The sequence below is a fragment of the Melozone crissalis genome, unplaced genomic scaffold (genome assembly GCF_028551555.1).
Source record: "Melozone crissalis strain CALT ecotype California unplaced genomic scaffold, PUWL_Pcris_2 ptg000111l_1, whole genome shotgun sequence".
In the NCBI taxonomy this organism is placed as follows: domain Eukaryota; kingdom Metazoa; phylum Chordata; class Aves; order Passeriformes; family Passerellidae; genus Melozone; species Melozone crissalis.
In genome coordinates, this window is record NW_026535888.1 from 10,800,975 (window position 1) to 10,821,251 (window position 20,277).

At 48.6% G+C, this 20,277-nt stretch overlaps 1 protein-coding gene across 1 annotated transcript in view; it reads left to right on the forward strand.

Moving 5' to 3' along the window:
• Nucleotides 1-20,277, forward strand: part of CSMD2 (CUB and Sushi multiple domains 2) — a 247,823-nt gene that overhangs the window by 152,886 nt on the left and 74,660 nt on the right. Inside the window, exons 14-21 of the mRNA XM_054292539.1 lie at nucleotides 2,481-2,807; nucleotides 3,562-3,756; nucleotides 7,442-7,580; nucleotides 7,956-8,143; nucleotides 9,032-9,220; nucleotides 9,944-10,060; nucleotides 13,559-13,774; nucleotides 16,655-16,843. Of these exons, the coding sequence (XP_054148514.1) occupies nucleotides 2,481-2,807; nucleotides 3,562-3,756; nucleotides 7,442-7,580; nucleotides 7,956-8,143; nucleotides 9,032-9,220; nucleotides 9,944-10,060; nucleotides 13,559-13,774; nucleotides 16,655-16,843 (1,560 nt within the window). The remainder of the gene's footprint in view (nucleotides 1-2,480; nucleotides 2,808-3,561; nucleotides 3,757-7,441; nucleotides 7,581-7,955; nucleotides 8,144-9,031; nucleotides 9,221-9,943; nucleotides 10,061-13,558; nucleotides 13,775-16,654; nucleotides 16,844-20,277) is intronic.

The following is a 20,277-nucleotide window of genomic DNA, read 5'->3' on the forward strand; positions in this document are numbered from 1 at the left end:
TCCTTCTGCAGTGAAGGAAAACCTTCCACAGAGAGGGAAAACCTCTTTCCACAGTGAGGTAAAACTTCCTTCCATAGTGAGGGAAACCTCCTTCCAAGTGAGGGAAAACCTCCTCTGCCTCACCAGATGAAGAAAATCATCATCTCACAGCCTCCGTGGTGTTGTTCATGAACCCTGTGGCTCCCTGGGCTGGATGTTCCCCTCTGGGATGTGATTCCAGCTCCCCTCTCCATCAAGGGGAGCTTTTTCCTGGCCACAGCTTGGCCCTCCAGCTCCAACTCGCTTTTCTCCTCACTGATCTTATGGAAAATCAAAATCCTCGTTTACTTCCCTGCAGTGGAGACTCTTGGAGGGTTTTGTGTTTTTTTTTTTTTTTTTTTATCAGCTCCTCTTTAATCTGTCACTTTGTTTTATCTGGCAAAGGTTAATTTTATATTCTTCCCTCGCTCTGCTCCTCTCCCCTTTGTCAGCAAGTCCTTTGTTGTTTTATTTTCTGAACTAGCGACTGCACCTCTCTCTTGCTGGGCTGCTGGAGGTCCTGGCTGAATGCTAATTCCCCCCTTTGGATTTAAAAATTTAGAGGAGACACCTCATCCCTGCTGCTGAGACATTTCCCTGGGTGCAAATGAATTTATTTTCAATTTTCCTCAGGCAGATTACACCGTGCTTATGCTGACAGAATTATTTGACAGCATCCCCTGATATTTCAGCATCTGGTAGAGAGAGAGCCCAGAAAAAAATCCTGAGGATGTTTTGCAGTTTGTTTTCCCTTTAATCTGCTCTCTTTGTGGCTTTGAGAGCAGGGAATGGATTGTGCAGCTCCGTGGCCTTGATAACGTCACAGGAACGTCCGAATTGTTTGATCCCAGCCCATTAAGTGGTGAGGGGAGGCAGAGGGAAAATAACAGAGGGAGGCAGAGCACTGATCCAAATAATTGTCTAAACGCCAACCCCAAGCCAAGCTCATCCTCTGTGCCAGGAATTAGGGAGATGGATGTTCCCAATAATGGGTTTTACCAGGGGTGGCGGTGGGGAAAAGGGATGAGCAAAGCATCCGTACATAAAATATCCCAAAGTTTGGGCAGGTTGCACTCCAAAGGCAGCCTTGCCTTCCCGAATTAATGGGCCTTGGCAGCTGCAGCTTGGGATGGATTGAACCCCTGGAGAGCTTGAAGGGTTTTTCATGCATGTTCTGCCCCTCAGCTTCATTTTAAACATGGTTTTAATTATTTCCGTGGCTTTTTGGGAACCAGCAGAAATCAGGGGTTTATTTGTGGTGGGAAGAGCTTCCCCTCCACCAGAGCTGCAGATTCCTCTGGTTTGTCCCAAACCTCAGCATTTGGGAACGTTCTTGGGCTGTTCCACCTCTCCCAGTGCTCAGCCAGGTGTGAACGATTTCCCAAGGACGCAGACAAAGCAGATTAACTCCCAGCTCCTTCTCCAAGCACTCCATTTGTCCCACAAATACTCCCTGGTGTGCACGGAAGGAGTTTGATGAATGCAGAGGGGGGAAAAACGAGCTCAGCAGATGGAAAGGGCAGATTTTATTGTGAGCAAACCCCCGAGGAGCCTGCAGCATCCTGGGGATGGATGTGTCACCTGTGGGTGACAGAGCTGAGCCAGGGACAGCAGCAGCGGAGGCTGGAGCAGTGCCCAGAGTGGCTGAGCTGGTTCCTTGCTCCCAAGTTCTGTGGGATTGTGCTGGGATGTGGCCACAGCAAAAAAAAAAAAAATAATGTTGGGGCAAAATCTGGCTGGTTCCATGCTGGTTTTATTTTGCACCAGCTCAAGTCACCCACTGGATTTTTGGGAGTTTTCCTGAGAGAATTCACCAGGAAAATGCCAAATCCCACCTAAGAGGCATTTTCTTCCTGCTGTTAAATAGAACTGGAAGGGACTGGAAAATGGCAAATCCACCTAAAATCCTGAATAAAATATTCCGATTTAGTGGTGACCAGAAGATTGGGATTCGGTGGTGACCCAAATATTTTAATTTAGTTGTGACCAAAATATTTGGATTTAATGATGACCAAGAGATTCTGATTCAGTGGTGACCAAAATATTTGAATTTAGTAGTGACCAAAAGGTTCTGATTTACTGATGACCAAAAGGTTCTGATTTAGTGGTGACCAAAAGATTTGGATTCAGTGATGACCAAAAGATTCTGATTTACTGATAACCAAAATATTCTGATTCAGTGGTGACCAAATGCTTCCCTGCTGCTCCTGTGAGGGAGGGAAATAAAGAACAAATGGAAGGGAACTAATGGAAGATCCAGGGTGGTGTTTTCCCCTCCTGGTTTTTGATGCACATGAAATGCTGATATTTCTGTGATGACAGAATTTCTGTCAGTGGGCTCTGGCAGCCTGAAATCACATTTTCCCTCCTGAGGCAGCCTCAGAGCAGGAACTGTGAATATCCCAGTGAGGAGGCTGAGGGCAGGGCCAGCTGTGGGGACTGATGCCACTTTCCCTTTGCAGTTTCCTGCTTTTTCAACTTCACCAGCCCGTCGGGGACCGTGCTGTCGCCCAACTACCCCGAGGAGTACGGGAGCAGCCTGCACTGCGTGTGGCTGATCATCGCCAACCCCGAGAGCCGCATCCACCTGGCCTTCAACGACTTCGACGTGGAGCCCCAGTTTGATTTCCTGGCTGTCAAGGACGGTGCCACGGCCGAGTCCCCCGTGCTGGGCACCTTCTCAGGGAGCCACATCCCCTCCTCGCTGACCAGCAGTGGCCATGTGGCCAGGCTGGAGTTCCAGACTGACCACTCCATGGAGAAGAGAGGGTTCAACATCACCTTCACCAGTGAGTGTGTGCTGGGTTTGTGTGGTGGGGAGGGATGGTGCATATTATATATATATATATATATATATATATATATATATATGTATATATATATGTATATATGTGTATATATATATGTGTATATATGTGTGTATATATATATGTGTGTGTGTGTATATGTGTGTGTATATATATATGTATATGTATATATAATATATACATATACATATCATATATACATATATGAAATTTCTATATTATATATATTATATATATAGAAAGATATTATATAATATATATATTATATAGAATCATAAAGTTAGCCATCTTGTCAGAAGGCTAACTTTATGATTCTATATTATATATTAATTGTACTTTCATTACTTATGGTTATATTATGTTATGATTATATATTGTATAATTACTTTATGATTATGTCTTATAGATTAATAATTACTTTATGATCCTATATCATATAATATATAATCTTATCTTTCATATTAATTAATATATATTAGTTATTGCTTGATTATTATATATTATATATCTTATATTTTTATTATTTAGATTATATATTATATTAATTTTTTATTAAATATTCTATATTTATTATTATTATCTGGGCATCTCCTCCTCCTCCTGGCACTGGGAAGGGGAAAAATTCAATTTTTCTCAATTTGAGGGTGCAACACCCTCATTTTGGGGACAGGGTCGGGGAGACAGTACAAAAAGTTGCTGATTCTCCTGTTTTCTGTTTCTCTCCTGCTGCTGGCAGCGTTCCGGCACAACGAGTGCCCAGACCCCGGCGTGCCGGTGAACGGGAAGCGCTTTGGGGACAGCCTGCAGCTGGGCAGCTCCGTGTCCTTCCTGTGTGACGAGGGCTTCATCCGCACCCACGGTGCCGAGAGCGTCACCTGCGTGCTGCAGGAGGGCAGCGTGGTGTGGGACAACGCCGTGCTGCGCTGCGAAGGTAAGCCCCAGCGCCTGCCTGCTGCCCATGGGGTAGTTTGGGGTGGTTTTGGGTGGTTTGGGGTGGTAAAGATCCCATCTCAGCTCTTCCCGTGGGTGTTGTTAGGAAAATTCATCCACAAACAGCAGAGGTTTGTGGCCAAAAAGGAGACAGAGGAGTCCTGGAACTTTATTCCAATCAAGGCAGAGGCCATGGGGCATTCCATTCAAAGTTTTGGAGGACGCAGCCTTCTTTTTATCCCAATTTCCCAGCTGCATTTCCCTTCTCTCTTTCCCCATTTCTGAGATACTTGAGAAGTTCAGACTTCCCAGAACACCTGATCCCAGAGATTTCCCTCTAATGTACAACCCTCCCTTCTAATTTCTAATTCTTCCAGAATTTAGGGGTTTTTCCCCATTTCTGAGGTACTTGAGGTACGCCTGATACCAAAGATTCCCCTCTAATATACGACTCTTCCTTTTGATATTTAATTCTTAGGGGATTTAGGAGTTTTTCCCCATTTCTGAGGTACTTGAGAGGTTCAGACTTCCCAGAACACCTGATCCCAAAGATTTCCCTCTAATGTACAAACCTCCCTTTGAATTCTTAATTCTTATGGAATTTAACGGTTTTTCCCATCAATTTTTCTGCGCTGTGATGGTCAGCCCTAGCTTCTGCCTGCTGCCCATGGGGTGGTTTGGGGTGCTGAAGAACCCATCTCAGCTCTTCCCATGGGTGTTGTTAGGAAAATCCATCCACAACTATAGAGGTTTGTGGCCAAAAAGGAGACAGAGGAGTCCTGAAACTTTATTCCAATCAAGGCAGAGGCCATGGGGCATTCCCTTGGGATCTCTCCAATTTTTAAAGGATGCAGCCTCCTTTTTATCCCAATTTCCCAGCTGCATTTCCCTTCTCTCTTTCCCCATTTCTGAGGTACTTGAGAGGTTCAGACTTCCCAAAGATTCCCCTCTAATGTATGACTCTCCCTTTTAATTTTAATTCTTAGGGAATTTAGGGTTTTTCCCCATTTCTGAGGTACTTGAGAAATTCAGACTTCCCAGAACACCTGATCCCAAAGATTCCCCTCTAATGTACAACCCTCCCTTTTAATTTTTAATTCTTATGGAATTTAGGGGGTTTTCCCCATTTCCTCCTCCTCCTCTCCTCCTCTTCTCCTCTCCAGGTGAACATTCCTTCAGGGAAAGATATTTCTGGGGGGAATTTTGCAGCCTTTTGGGGTCCAGAATCAAGGTTCTGCCTGTCGGGTCTCACTCTCACATTCCACAGTGTCCAGCCAACACCTTCCAGAATTTTCCACCCCTCTGGAAGGAGGAGTTTGCTGGGGAGGAAGTTTCAGTTCAAATATTCCTGAGCTCTGTTTATTTTCCAATTTTTTTGGTGTGGAATGAACGCTGGGGAATATTTTTTATTGTGGTTTTTTGATGATTTGATGATCAGTTCTTGTTACAGCAGGTATTTTTCTAATAACAATAATAATAATAATAAAAGGTTCTGGTTTGGTGATGCCTCAAAGCTTCCCTGCTGCTCCTGTCAGGGAGGGAATGAAACAAAAAGGAATGGAAGATCCAGGGTGATGTTTTCCCATCCTGGTGTTTGATCCATGTAAAATATCTGATATTTGTGTCATGACGGAAGTTCTCTCAATGGGCTCTGGCAGCTGAGAGACAAAAATTCTGCATTTCCATCTCCTGGCCACAACAGCCAACCCTGCCAAGGGGGGAGCTGGGCTGAATTAAAGGCTTTAATTCAGATTTCAAAGCTTTTTTAAGACTTTCAAGCCTCTGCTCTGGAAAAAAGAAGTGAAGAAGGAGCTCATTAGGACTGAAAATCTTCCTGTGCCCTGTGTTCTCAGGGAAGTGATGCTCTGCTCTGGTATTTGCAGCAATTTGAATAACAAGTGCTGAGCTCTTGAGAAGCAGCTCTGGAATATTGAGAAATAATTGGAGTAATTGGCCCTGCATTGCCTGAGCAGCAGGAATTGCACAGTCCTGGCCATTGTCTTTGGGATTGAAGGAAGGAATCAATTGTTTTCAACAGCTTTTATAGAATAAAAAGCTGGACATTTTTGTATTCTTAAATAATTTTGCTCCTGTCAAAATGTAGGTTTAATTCAGGCCTCCTGTTCCTTTCAAAGCACAAGCCTTGAAATTTACATTTTTTTAAGTGTGGAAGGGAAACATTCATTAAATAATACACTTCTAATCAACTTTTATATGTGATAACCTTCTGCCTTCTCCTCCTGATCACTCTGGTGAGTTCTTTGACTCACCCTTCAGTCTGGACCTTTTAATTACCCTTTTTAAGCAAGGAGAAAAGCTCAGAGATCTAAAATCCTGAAAAATAAATTAATGGGAATGAAGGAGACAGAGAAAAGGGTGGAAATCCTGACAGGAGACCAAGCACAGCTTTGGGGCAGAAAGGAAAAATAATTGCTTTGGAGCCAGCTGAGATCAAGTGACTTTGATCTGTCACCCTTGAGAGCAGCAGGGGAGATTTGGGGATGGGATTGGCACATTTTGAGGTGGTACAAGGGCATGGGGTCATGCACATTGGCATTGGGACTGGAACATTTTGGGGTGGCAGAGGGGCATGGTGACATTGGGGCTGGCACATTTTGGCATGGCACAAGGACACAGTGGCATTGGGATTGGCACATTTTGGGGTGGCACAGTGACATGGTGACATTGGGGTTGGCACATTTTGGGGTGGCACTGTGACATTGAGATTGTCATATTTTGGGGTGGCACAGGGGCATGGTGACATTGGGGCTGGCACATTTTGGGGTGGCACAGGGACACGGTGACATTGGGATTGGCACATTTTGGGGTGGCACAGGGACATTGGGATTGGCACATTTTGGGGTGGCACAGTGACACTGGAGCTGGCACATTTTGGGGTGGCACAGTGACATGGTGACATTGGGGCTGGCACATTTTGGGGTGGCTCAGGGACATTGGGATTGGCACATTTTGGGCTGGCACATTTTGGGGTGGCACGGTGACATTGAGGCTGGCACATTTTGGGGTGGCACAAGGACACGGTGACATTGGGGCTGGCACAGGGGCACGGTGACATTGGGGCTGGCCCTGGGTGACTCCTTAGAGGACAAACCTGACAGTTTATGTGATTTTTGTCCCTCTGGTCTCTCAGACCTTGTGTCTTTTTCCCAGAAAATGCCAAGAAGTTCCTGCAGCTCCTGCTGGTGGCACTGGGGACCACGGGGTGGATTTAATGCCCTGCTCTGGTGACATCCCTGGTGGCAGCAAAGCCATGACTCAAATAGCAGGGCTGGGAGGGATTTTTCTGCCACCTGAAATGCCAAGTGACCTTGAAGTTCCCTCTGCTTTTATATCCAATCATTATTTTACACCCTGAGCAGGGCCCAAGGTCAGCCCTGCTGGCTCCCAGGGGGGCCCTGTCTGCACTTGGAGCTGAAACTGCAATTTCTGAGCAGTAAATGTTGGTTTTCCATCTGGCTCTGGTGATTTTTAACTCGTGGTGGGGACAGAAATGCAGGGACGGGGTTTCAAAAGTGGGGACATCTCATGGGGCTACAGCTCTGTGACATTTTTCACCCCAATTTTAAAGAGGTGGCACTCAGGGATTTGGTTTAGAGGTGGATGAGCCTGAAGGTCTTTTCCAGCCTGGATAATTGTGTGGATTTGTGTCCTTTTTGTGTCCCCAGCACCCTGTGGGGGCCACCTGACGTCACCCAGTGGCACCATCCTGTCCCCAGGCTGGCCTGGCTTCTACAAGGACTCGCTGAGCTGTGCCTGGGTCATCGAGGCCCAGCCTGGCTACCCCATCAAGATCACCTTTGACAGGTGCTCACCACCTTGGGCAGCCCCAAATTCCCTGGTTCTTAACCCAAATTCCCTGCTCTGCCCCCAAATTCTCTGGTTCTGCCCTCAAATTCCCTGCTCTGCCCCCAAATTCTCTGGTTCTGCCCTCAAATTCCCTGCTCTGCCCCCACATTCTCTGGTTCTGCCCTCAAATTCCCTGGCTCTGCTCCCAGATTCCCTGGTTCTGCCCCCAAATTCCCTGCTCTGACCCCGAATTCCCTGCATTTTTGTGTGAGGTGCCCCCAGTGAGACACTCAGGCAGAAGAAAGGACCCAGCCCTGTCCCCATGGTGGTTCCAGGAGGGAATGAGCAGAAGGGAGCAGTGCTGGGGTTTCATTTTCCTCCTGTCCCTCCCAGGTTCAAGACAGAGGTGAATTACGACACCCTGGAGGTGAGGGATGGCCGCTCCTACTCCTCTCCCCTGATTGGGGTCTATGATGGCACCCAGGTGCCCCAGTTCCTGATCAGCACCAGCAACCACCTCTACCTCCTGTTCACCACGGACAAGAGCCACTCTGACATCGGCTTCCAGATCAGATATGAAAGTAAGGACCCCTTGTTCATGGGATTCCCTGCAATTCCCAGCAATTCCCTGCAATTCCCAATCTTCAGCAGCACCACGGCCTCCTCAGGGCACCCTAGGTTTTGTTTCCCCTGTGCCAGGCAGCTCACAGGTGTTGCCAGTGGAGGAGCAGTTTCTGCTTTTCCTGGCATCCCTGACTGGTTTGGCCTCTCCTCCCTTGGGGAAATTCCCTCTCTCCATCCCCTCATTTCAGGGATTTTCCTCTCTCACTTTGAGGATTTCCCTCTCTCCCTTTCTTCCTCTCGTTTCAGGGATTTCCCTCTCTCAATTTCCTCCTCTCACTTTGAGGGTTTCCCTCTCTCCATCCTCTCACTTTTGGAACTATTCTCTCTCCATTTCCCCCCCTCTTTTCAGCGATTTTCTCCTCTCCATTTCCTCCTCTCCCTTGGGGCAATTCCCTTTCTCCATCCCTTCATTTCAGGCATTTCCCTCTCTCTCTTTCCTCCTCTCACTTTGAGCATTTCCCTCTCTCCATCCTCTCACTTTGAGGATTTCCCTCTCTCCATCCCCTCATTTCAGGGATTTCCCTCTCTTTATCCTCTCACTTTTGGGATTTCCCTCTCTGCCTTTCCTCCTCTCACTTGGACCATTTCCCTCTCTTTATCCTCTCACTTTTGGGATTTTTCTCTGTCCATTTCCTCCCCTCCCTTGAGGCAATTCCCTCTCTCCATCTCCTCATTTCCCTCTCTCCATCCCCTCCCTTGAGGAATTCCCTCTCTCCCTTCCACCCTCTGCCACCCCTGACCTTGGGGACAACCACCAACATTTGGCTCAGTCCCCTGGGTGGGCTGAGCTTCCCCTGAGCCCCTCAGTGCCCACCTGAGTGCTGTGCCCTGTTTTCTGTGCCCAGCTGTGAAGCTGCAGTCTGACCACTGCCTGGACCCTGGCATCCCAGTGAACGGGCAGCGCCACGGCAACGATTTCTACGTGGGAGCCCTGGTGACATTCAGCTGTGACCCTGGCTACACCCTGAGTGACACTGAGGCCCTGGAGTGTGAGCCCAACTTCCAGTGGAGCCGGCCCCTGCCCAGCTGTGAGGGTGAGGAAACTGCTTCAGGATGTTCTTGGGGTTGGGAGGCAGAGCTGAGCTCACAGGGTGGGAACATCCAGAGGTGGAGCCCACAGTGGTTCCAGCTGCTGGAAACCTTCCCATGCAGACCACTGCCAAAGCAGCAGCTGGAGAGCTCCCTGTGGCATTAAATCCATGGGTTTTGTTGGATTTTGGTGGGTCTGTCCATGGATTTTGTTGGATTTTCCTCTTTTGGTTGGATCCCACAGGGATGGTGGTTCCAGCTGCTGGAAACCCTGGAAACCCTTCCCCTGCAGACCAACTGCCAAAGCAGCAGCTGGACAGCTCCCAGTGGTGCTTAATCCATGGGGTTTGGTGGCTCTGTCCATGTATTTTGTTGGATTTTGACCCACAAAACCCAATTTGGGTTGATTGGATTTGGGTTCATCAGTCTCTTTTGGATTTTCCTCTTTTTGTTGGGTCCCACAGGGATGGTGTTTCCACCTGCAGACCCATTGCCAAAGCAGCAGCTGGAGAGCTCCCAGTGGTGTTTAATCCATGGATTTTGTTGGATTTTGATGGGTCTGTCCATGGATTTTGTTGGATTTTGTCATTTGGGTTGATTGGATTTGGGTCGATCATTCTCGTTTGTTGGATTTTCCTGGGTTGGGTTTTGCTTTTACTTTTTCCTCCTAGCTTGTGAAAGATTCTGGATTATTGAACTCTTTCTCTCCTGTTTTTTTGTGTTTTTAGCTCTCTGTGGGGGCTACATCCGTGGCTCCAGTGGCACCATCCTCTCCCCAGGCTTCCCTGATTTTTATCCCAACAACTTGAACTGCACATGGACCATAGAAACATCCCATGGCAAAGGTGAGGAGAGGACTGAGGCAGTGGGAGAGAAACTTTTCCCTGTGAGATCCACGAGTTCCTCTCAGAAATGATGATTCCATTGTCCCTGGACAAAATCCAGAGGGTTTTGACGTCACCTCTTTAACCTTTTAAAGGGAAAATTCTTATCAAGCAGAGCTTTGTGTTATCTCCTGTTCCAGACCTTTGTGGCCTGATCCTAAAAGTCAGGATGTGGATGCAGAGATCCTGACACCATTCCCTGTCCCAGAGAGGGATCTTCCCCTCCTGAGGGATTTCTGGAGGTGCTCAGCTCCTCCTCTCACAGTTTTTTTGGTAATATCTCCCACATGGCCACCACACGAGTCCTGGAATTGCCCCAACTGCTCCAACAATTATTTTCTTGTGACACTTTATGGACTCCCAGGCTGTGCAAGTGGAGTTTAAAAGCAGTTTAATTTTAAAGGTATTTAAATGCCTAAAGAGAGACCATTATTTTTAATCTCATTGCTTCAAAGTGATTTCTTTTCTCCTTTTATTTGTTTTGCTGTTTCTTCTGCAGAGAATGGGGAGAGAAAAAAAAAAAGCCCAACCTCGTGTTTGCAGAGATGTTTTGTGCCACAGTAAATTGCAGACCAGAGCAAAGGTTTAATTGGTCACAAATCCTTAAAAATGAGTTTATAATTAGCCCTTTTTGCTACAGTTCCTCTACCCTTCAGTGCTGGAGGAGCCTTGTGCCCTCTGCTTGGAGTTTTTACTTTAAAAAACTTGGAATTTGGGCATGTTCTCCAGGATAACTGAATTGTTCTTGTGCTGATTCTAGAGGGGTGATGTTATTTGTGTTCCTTAAGCTGGGTTTGCTAAAACTGAGGGTTTAAATTTGCTGTCAGAGGAGAATAAAGTCATTTTGCATTCCCCACATCCCAGTTTTCGGGTCAGATCTATTTCTGTTTTGTGCTTCTGGTAGAAATAGCAAACAATTTGGAAACTCTTGGAAGTTTCCTGCTTTTGTGGAGTTTTGCGGACTAAAAAATGTTCTCCACAGAATGGATATAAAGAATGAATTATCAAGGTCAGTCCTAAGCTTTGGATATAAAAATCCTTTTGGGACAATAAAGGGCAGTGAGGGATAAATTGTGGGATGATCCCGTAATTCCTTCATTCCCAATCCCATGGGAAAGGTTCCTTGTTGGTTTCCAGCCTCTCTGACCTTCACTTCTTGGAAGGGAAGAGCTGCATGTGAGCAGCAAAGCTCCAGGAAAAACTTGGAGAGGGCCAGGGATAAATAAATGGAATATTCAGCTGGAATTGGATGCTGTGGGGTTGGATATTGGATCTCCAGAGCTTTCCCTGATCTCCAGAAATTAATAGGGAATGGGCAGCAAGGAGGAGAATCTTCCTCTGGGCTTTTTTTGCAGGTTTCCTGCTGTTTCTTTGGGATGCTGTGTTTTGGGAATGGTGGCATGCAGAGCCAGGGAATTCTTGGGAATTATTTGGGTTATTGGTTTAATTATTATTTTATAATTCTAATTATTTGGGAATTGTTGGGTTAAATGAAATAACCTGGTCAAACCAAGCAGGGATCTCTCCCAAATTCCATCCTGGGGTTTCCTGGAGGATTCTGAGCAGGATCAATCCCAATCCCACATGAGCAGAGGCTCGGGAGCCTGCCCTGAGCTGGGAGATCAGCATGGAAAAATCCATCTAAATGCAAAAAGGCTTTTTATTGCTTGGCATCTCCCTGCCTTGTTAAGTCGGTGTGACAATGCTGTGACAGAGTTCCTGAGCTCAGATCCTGCCTGGCTCCTGCTCTCACTGCTGGTTTTTGTTGATTTTGTTCTTTTTTGTATTATTTTATTTCCAAGCTGGAATTATTTTCCAGAGAATGAGTGTTTCTAATGGTGTTTGAATTCCAGCATGAAAAATCACCTCGCTGGAGGCTCCTGCAGGAGCCTGAAGTGCTTCCCATTGTGTGTCTGGAGGTGTGAAGGGGACTTTAAGTAATCCATTACTCCTCTCTGGCTCATTTACAAATGCAGCAAGGTCACAGCCTTCTCCCCAAATGTTTCAAATCGTTCAAATTGAATTTGGGAGGAAGAGGCAAAATAGTTTTGCTGTGTTTGGCTGGCATTTCCGTGGCTGGAGCTGCTGTGGGGTTTATTTTGGGCAAGAAAAGGTGAATAAAAGTAGGGTATAGGGGAAGGTGTCCTCTCCCATGGGACAGCCCTCCCACATTTCCTTATTTGGGCTTTAGCCCCACCCACCTTCCATTATTTGGGTTTGAGCCCCTCCCATATTCCCTTATTTGGGGTTAGCCCATCCCACATCCCCTTATTTGGTTTTACTCCTGACCACATTTCCTTATTTGGGTTTAGCCCTGCCCACATTTCCATATTTGGGTTTAGCCCTGCCCACATGTCCTTATTTGGGTTTAGCCCTGCCCACATTTCCATATTTGGGTTTAGCCCCACCCACACTCCCTTATTTGGTTTTACTCCCACCCACATTTCCTTATTTGGGTTTAGCCCTGCCCACATTTCCATATTTGGGTTTAGCCCTGCCCTCATTCCCTTTTTGGGTTTTAGCCCTGCCCACATGCCCTTTTTGGGTTTAGACCCTCCCACATTTCCATATTTGGGTTTAGCCCCACCCACATTTCCATATTTGGGTTTAGCCCTGCCCACATGTCCTTATTTGGGTTTAGCCCTGCCCACATTTCCATATTTGGGTTTAGCCCCACCCACACTCCCTTATTTGGTTTTACTCCCGCCCACATTTCCTTATTTGGGTTTAGCCCTGCCCACATTCCCTTTTTTGGTTTAGCTCTGCCCACATTCCCTTATTTGGGTTTAGCCCTGCCCACATTTCCATATTTGGGTTTAGCCCCACTCACACTCCCTTATTTGGGTTTAGCCCTGCCCACATTTCCTTATTTGGTTTTAGCCCCTCCCACATTCCCTTATTTGGTTTTAGCTCCACCCACATTCCCTTATTTGGGTTTAGCCACGCCCACACACAGGAGAATGGAATAAAACCATTTTTAAGGTAATTTCCCACCCAAATTGTTCCATGATTCTCTGATTCAGCCCATCATGGAAAGGTCCTTGTAGCTGCACCTCTGACACACTTCTGGGAAAGCCTCCCTGACCTTCAAGCTGGGATTCAGTCCTGGTTTTCCAGGCAGGAATTCCTTCAGGAACACGCTCATTTTTGAGCCCTCCCAACTCCAACCTCGCTGCTCTCCGTTTAAAAGTAATTTTTAGAATAAAGGCTCCCCTGGGCTGCTCCCTCAGCTGCTGCTCTGTCCCTGGAGCAAGTTTGTGTCACCCTGACAAGGGCACAGGAATCCAACATTTCCAGAGCCTGGCCCTGCTCCCACACCCCAGATTTAGGGTTTTTATTGATTTCACTTCCACCAGACCCAAATCTACAATTCCAGTGTGATTTTTCCCCCTGCCCTCGGTGGGGAGCTGGGGTTGGGCACTGGGATGACTCCACCTGTGGTTTCCCCTCTCTCTGCAGGCGTGTTCTTCACCTTCCACACGTTCCACCTGGAGAACGGGCACGATTACCTGCTGATCACGGAGAACTCCAGCTTTGCCCAGCCCCTGCAGCAGCTGACGGGCTCGCGGCTGCCGGCGCCGCTCAGCGCGGGGCTCTTCGGCAACTTCTCGGCCCAGATCCGCCTCATCTCCGACTTCTCCATGTCCTACGAGGGCTTCAACATCACCTTCTCAGGTGACAGTAGCAGCCCGAGCCTTCCCTCTGTGCCTCCCTTCCTTCTGTGCCTCCCTTCTTTCTGTCCCTTCCTTCTTTTCCTAATTTTCTTTCCCTCCCTCCTGCCTTCTCCTATTTTCCTCCCTTTCCTTTTCTCCCTTTTCTTTTCCTCTCTTTCCTTTTCTCCCTTTTTTTTGTCCTCCCTTTCCTTTTCTCCCTTTCCTTTTCTCCCTTCCCCTTCCCTTTTTGCTTCCTTTCCTTTCCTTTCCTTTCCTTTCCTTTCCTTTCCTTTCCTTTCCTTTCCTTTCCTTTCCTTTCCTTTCCTTTCCTTTCCTTCCCTTCCCTTCCCTTCCCTTCCCTTCCCTTTCCTTTCCTTTCCTTTCCTTTCCTTTCCTTTCCTTTCCTTTCTTTTCCTTTCCTTTCCTTTCCTTTCCTTTCCTTTCCTTTCCTTTCCTTTCCTTTCCTTTCCTTTCCTTTCCTTTCCTTTCCTTTCCTTTCCTTTCCTTTCCTTTCCTTTCCTTTCCCCCTTCCCTTCTTTTCCCCCTTTCTGTCCCTTTCCCCTCTTTCCCCTATTTTTTCCTTGCTGTAGTACCAGATGGGAGCCCCCTCCTGCTGCACCCAGCAGGGCTCTGATCCAGATTTTCCTGACTCCAGGACTCAGGAGGAGGCTGAGGGAAAACAATTCCTGCCCAGAGAAGTTCCAGCAATCCCTTGCTGAGCTGTGCTTGCTCAACCCTCACGGTGATGGTGCCTTTGTGCCTTTGAGTGGGTGTGCTGATCCAAAATGCAGATTTTTCAAAGGAAATCCAAATTTTTCAAAGGAAATCCTGATTTTTCAGCAGCTGTCTGTCAGGAGGAGCGTGAGGACTTGGAGAGGGACCAAAGAAGGGACGTGTGGCACTGCAGGGCAGCTCATGGCACTGGGGCAGCCTCTGCTTAAAGGGCACGAGGTGTTTGACTGTGTCCTCTGGGCTGGAGTCCTCCAAGTGACTCCCAAGTGCTGCCATTCCAGGGAATGTCAATCTTTGCTGCCTGAGTGCCCCAGAAGCAATTCCCTACCACAACCAGTGAAGGGCAGGAGCTTTATTGCTGTTCTTCCCTCTGTCCCCGTGTCCTTCCCAGTCCTGAGCTGCCACTCCAGCACCCAGGGAAAGAGAGAAATTCCCATTTTTCCTGTGGAGCTTGGTCTGGCACCCTCCCTGACGGGCAGAGCTGTTGCCATAGATGCAGCTGAAACCTGGTTCCCAGTGCCTTTGTTCCTGGCCTCTGAAGTCAGGGATTTGCATGTGGAAACCAGTCAGAAAATTTCCAATTAACTCCCATTTTGATGAGGGGAAAATGGCTTTTTGCCTTTCAAAAGCTCGCCTCTAATTATAACTCTCATTTTCAGTGTATTTCAAGGTTTCTTTCCTATCTTGAAAAGCAAAACCAGGAGTCAGTTCTATTTTTAGCTCCCTTTACATATATATATGTTAACATACAGGCTTTGGACTTGGAGGTGTTGCCAAAAACACCTTCAAAAGAGTTTTCCTTCAGGCTGCTTTGGGGTCAGAGATTTGAGTTTGGCTGTTGGCCAGAATCCTACGTGACCTTTCTTGGAGCAGCAGCTTCAGCGTCCTCCTGCCTTCCCTGAGCAGGATCATCCATTTCCAGGATTAGAAAAGGAGAGGCAGCAGAAATCCCACCCGGATCAATCCATCCTCTCTGGGCTGCAGCACAGGGACAGTGACAAATCCCCATCCCTGTCACTGTGACAGGGACTGGGACCTGTTGCCTTCGGAGGTGGTTGGGATGCAGGGGCTGGGAGGGAGTTGTAGGTGGAGGGGGAAATAGAAATCCTCATGGGTTCACTGAAACTGGATCAAAGCTCAGAGATCCCTTGGATCCTTGTGGCATTTAGAGGGAGGACAGAATCCCTGAGCTGTAGGCTGGGGGTGAAATCCAGGTGGATTTTCATGGTTTGGAATCCTCATGGATTCACTGCAGCTGGATCAAGGCTCAGAGCTCCTTTAGATGCTCATGTCCTCTCCAGGGAGGTCTGAACCCCCTGAGTTTTAGGTTGAGGTGAAATCCAGGTGGATATTCATAGTTTAGAATCCTCATGGATTCACTGCAGCTGGATCAAGGCTCAGAGCTCCTTTAGATCCTCATGTCCGCTCCAGGGAGGACAGAACCCAAGTTGTAGGTTGGAGTGAAATCCAGGTGGGTTTTCATGGTTTGGAATCTTCATGGATTCACTGCAGCTGGATCAAAGCTCCCTTGGATCCTTGTGTTCTCTCCAGGGAAGGCAGACCCCTGAGTTTTAGGCTGGGGTGAAATCCACCTGGGTTTACATGACCCAAACAGGATTCCATCCTCATTTTTCCATCCTCCCTGGAAAATGCAGCTGGATCAAAACTCAGAGCTCCCTTGGATTCTTGTGTCCTCTCCAGGGAGTACAGAACCCCTGAGTTTTAGGTGAGAGTGAAATCCAGGTGGGTTTTCATGGTTTGGAATCCTCATGGATTCACTGCAGCTGCATCAAAGCTCAGAGCTCCTTTAGATCCTTGTGTCCTCTCCAGGGAGTACAGAACCCCTGAGTTTTAGGTTGGGGTGGCATCTGGATGGATTTTCATGGCCCAAACAGGATTCCATCCTCATTTTTCCATCCTCCCTGCAAAATGCAGCTGGATCAAGGCTCAGAGCCTCCCTTGGATCCTCATGTCATTTACAGGGAGAACAGAATCCTTGAGCTGTGGGTTGGGGTGAAATCCAGGTGGGTTTTCATGGCCCAAACGGGATTCCATCCTCATGGGTTCACTGCAGCTGGATTAAGGCTCAGAGCTCCCTTGGACCCTCATCTCCTCTCCGTGGAGGACAGAACCCATCTCCCATCCCACAACCCCCGTTTTTCCCCTCCAGAATACGACCTGGAGCCGTGTGACGAGCCCGAGGTGCCGGCCTACAGCATCAGGAAGGGGCTGCAGTTCGGGGTGGGGGACGTGCTGAGCTTCTCGTGCTTCCCCGGGTACCGGCTGGAGGGCGCGGCGCGCATCACCTGCCTGGGCGGGCGACGGCGAGTGTGGAGTGCGCCTCTGCCAAGGTGTGTTGGTAGGTGGTCATGTGCTTTCATTTTGCTTGGCTGGCCCCGCTGTGCTGCACTCCTGAGGTGGGCAGGGATGGACGGGAGCGGCCCTGGGGTGGGTGACAACCCCCAGGATGGATGGGAGCAGCCCTGGGGTGGGTGATGTCCCTGGGGTGGGTGATACCTCCTGGGGATGGATGGGTGACATTCCCCAGGATGGTTGGGAGTACCTCTAGGATGGGTGACATCCTCCAGGGTGGATGGGTTGCGTTCTTGGGATGGGTTGGTGACATGCCCTGGGATGGATGGGAGACATTCCTGGGATGGGTGACATCCCTGGGATGGGGGGGTAATATCCCCTGGGATGGATGGGAACACCCCTGGGATGGGTGGCATCCTCCAAAATGGATGGGAGCACCTCTAGGATGGGTGACATCCCCTGGGATGGATGGGTGACATTCCTGAGATGAGTGACATCTCTGGGATGGATGGGAGCAGCCCTGGGATGGGTGACATCCCCTGGGATGGAGAGGTGACATCCCCTGGGATGGCTGGGAGCACCCCTAGGATGGTTGGGAGCATCCCTGGGATGGATGGGAGCTGGGATGGGTGACATTCCCTGGGATGGAGGAGTGGCATCCCCCAGAGTAGATGGGAGCACCCCTGGGATTGGTGACATATTCCAAGATGGATGGGTGACATCCCCTGGATAAGTGACATCCCCCAGGGTGGATGGCAGCACCTCTGGGATGGGTGACACCCCCAGGATGGATGGGAGCACCCCTGGGGTGTGTGACATTCCCTGGGATGGATGGGTGACATCCTTTGGGATGGAGGGGTGACATCCCCTGGGATGTATGGGTGACATCCCCCAGCGTGGGACCATCCAGAGCAGGGATGGGGGAGATGCTCCAGGCCTTGGCAAAAAGATGTCACACTTATTTTTTGGTGTAGAATTTCAATAGAAAATCATTCCCAGCTCTGCTCACCCTGAGCCTGTGGGATTCCTCGAGATCAGCCAGGGCAGGGCTCTCACCTGGTGGCCAGACCTGCTCAGGAGATTGTCCTAAGCTGTGGGTTAGGGTTAGGTGACCCTTGAGGGAGAATTTCAGCAGCAAATCTCCCCAGCAGAGCCAGCTGTGCTGAATTTCCAGCTCTGGGGCCTCATTCTGCTGGGACAGGCAGGAGTAACAATCAGGCTGCAGATAAAGCTCATCAGGGGAATGAAAATCAAAATAAAAAATCATTTCCAGAGCTTTGAACTGGAGCCTCAGACAGCAGCACTGAGTGGACAACCCTGGCTGCTGCTCCTGGCTCAGAATTAACAGCTTGGCTTGATCAGAGCAGGGCAAACTCAGGGCTGATGGCCCAGAGCTCCGTGGCAGGGTGACAGCTCTGTCACAATGTCCCCAGTGCTGCTCAGATCTGCCTGGATAGGGATGGAAAAGGCAGACTGACTCATTAAGATCACAGGAGGTTTAATTGCTTTTCCAGACACTCTGCATTCAGCTCCTATCTTGGAGATGGTCTGGGGAGGGCTCGGAGTGGTTTTTGTTCCTTTGTCCAAGCCCTGTGGCCAGGACAGCTCCCTGAGATGTCCCCAGCATTGTCCCTGGGGAATCTGTGCCAAAATCCAGCTTTTCATCCCTGGCAAGAGCAGAGGACAAAGAGTCTCCTCCAGAGAGCCTCCTGTGGGTGCCTCTGCTGCTTAACCCTTCCCTGGAGGAGCAGCAGAGCCAGGAGCTGTTCTGGGATGGTTCCCTCATCTCCAGGAGCTGTTCTGGGATGGTTCCCTCACATGGGATGGTTCCTCCAGCTCCAGGAGCTTCCCTGGGATGGTTCCCTCACCTGGGATGGTTCCTTCAGCTCCAGGAGCTGCTCTGAGATGGTTCTCTCACTTGAGATGGTTCCCTCACCTGGGATGGTTCCCTCATCATCCAGGAGCTGCCCTGGGATGGTTTCTTCAGCTCCAGGAGCTCACCTGGGATGGTTCCCTCACCTGGGATGGTTCCCTCATCTTCAGGAGCTGCCCTGGGATGGTTCCTTCACCTGGGATGGTTTCCTCAGCTCCAGGAGCTGTTCTGGGATGGTTCCCTCAGCTCCAGGAGCCGCTCTAGGATGCTTTCCTCACCTGGGATGGTTCCTTCGGCTCCAGGGGCTGCCTTGGGATGGTTTCCTCAGCTCCAGGAGCTGTTCTGGGATGGTTCCCTCACCTGGGATGGTTCCCTCATTATCCAGGAGCTGCTCTGAGATGCGTCCCTCCCCTGGGATGGTTCCCTCAGCTCCAGGAGCTATGAGGACTCAGGGACATGAGATTGATCCCAAAAGCTGCTCTAGGGGATGACTGTCCCCAGGCCTGCGTGCAGAGCCCCAGAGGAGCAGGCAGCCAGTGTTTGACAGCAGAAAATCCTGCAGGGTAAACAGGCTGGGAAAACAGTGAGTCACGGCTGGCTCGTGTGGGAGCTCGGCAGGAGGAACAGAAAATCCTCAGCGTGGGGTTGTTCTGAGCAGATCTACACAAATTCATACAGATTCGTACGGATTTATATCCATTTCCCACAGATTTTCTGCAGATCCATGCAGATGTCACAGAGATTCACACAGATTTATATTTGCACAGATTACTCACAGATCTCGCCCGGATTCCCACAGACTTCTCACGGATCCACATAAATTTCACAGAGCTTCGCACACATTTACACAGATCCCCTACAGATTCACCCAGATTCCTCCAGATTTCCCACAGATCCACACAGATTTCACAGAGATTCACACACATTTACATTTACACAGATTCCCCACAGATCCCCCACAGATTCCCCCAAATTCCCAAAGATCCACACAGATTTCACAGAGATTCACACACATTTACATTTACACAGATTCCCCACAGATTCCCCCAAATTCCCCCCAAATTCCCAAAGATCCACACAGATTTCACAGAGCTTCACACAGATTTGCGTTTATGCAGATTCACCCAAATTCCTACAGATTCCCCACAGATTCACACAGATCCCCCAACTTCCCACAGATTTCTCACAGATCCACTCACATTTCACAGAGATTCACAGAGATTTAAATTTACACAGATTCCTCCCCAAATTCCCCCCAGATTTACATTTACACAGATTCTGAAAGAGGAGAGAAGCCTGGCTAGGAAAATTTGATGGGAAAGGCGACAGTGTGCAGGTTGTAGTGACCAACAACAGGTTGTAGTGAATAACAACAGGTCATAGCGAGTAACAAGAGGTTGTAGTAAATGCCAGCAGGTTGTAGTGAGTAACAAGAGGTTGTAGTAAATGCCAACAGGTTGTAGTGAATACCAACAGGTTGTAGTGAGTGACAAGAGGTTATAGTGAATACTAACGGATTGTAGCGAATAAAAACAGGTTGTAGTGAGTAACAGGAGGTTGTAGTGAATAACAACAGGTTGTAGGGAATACCAGCATGTTGTAGTGAA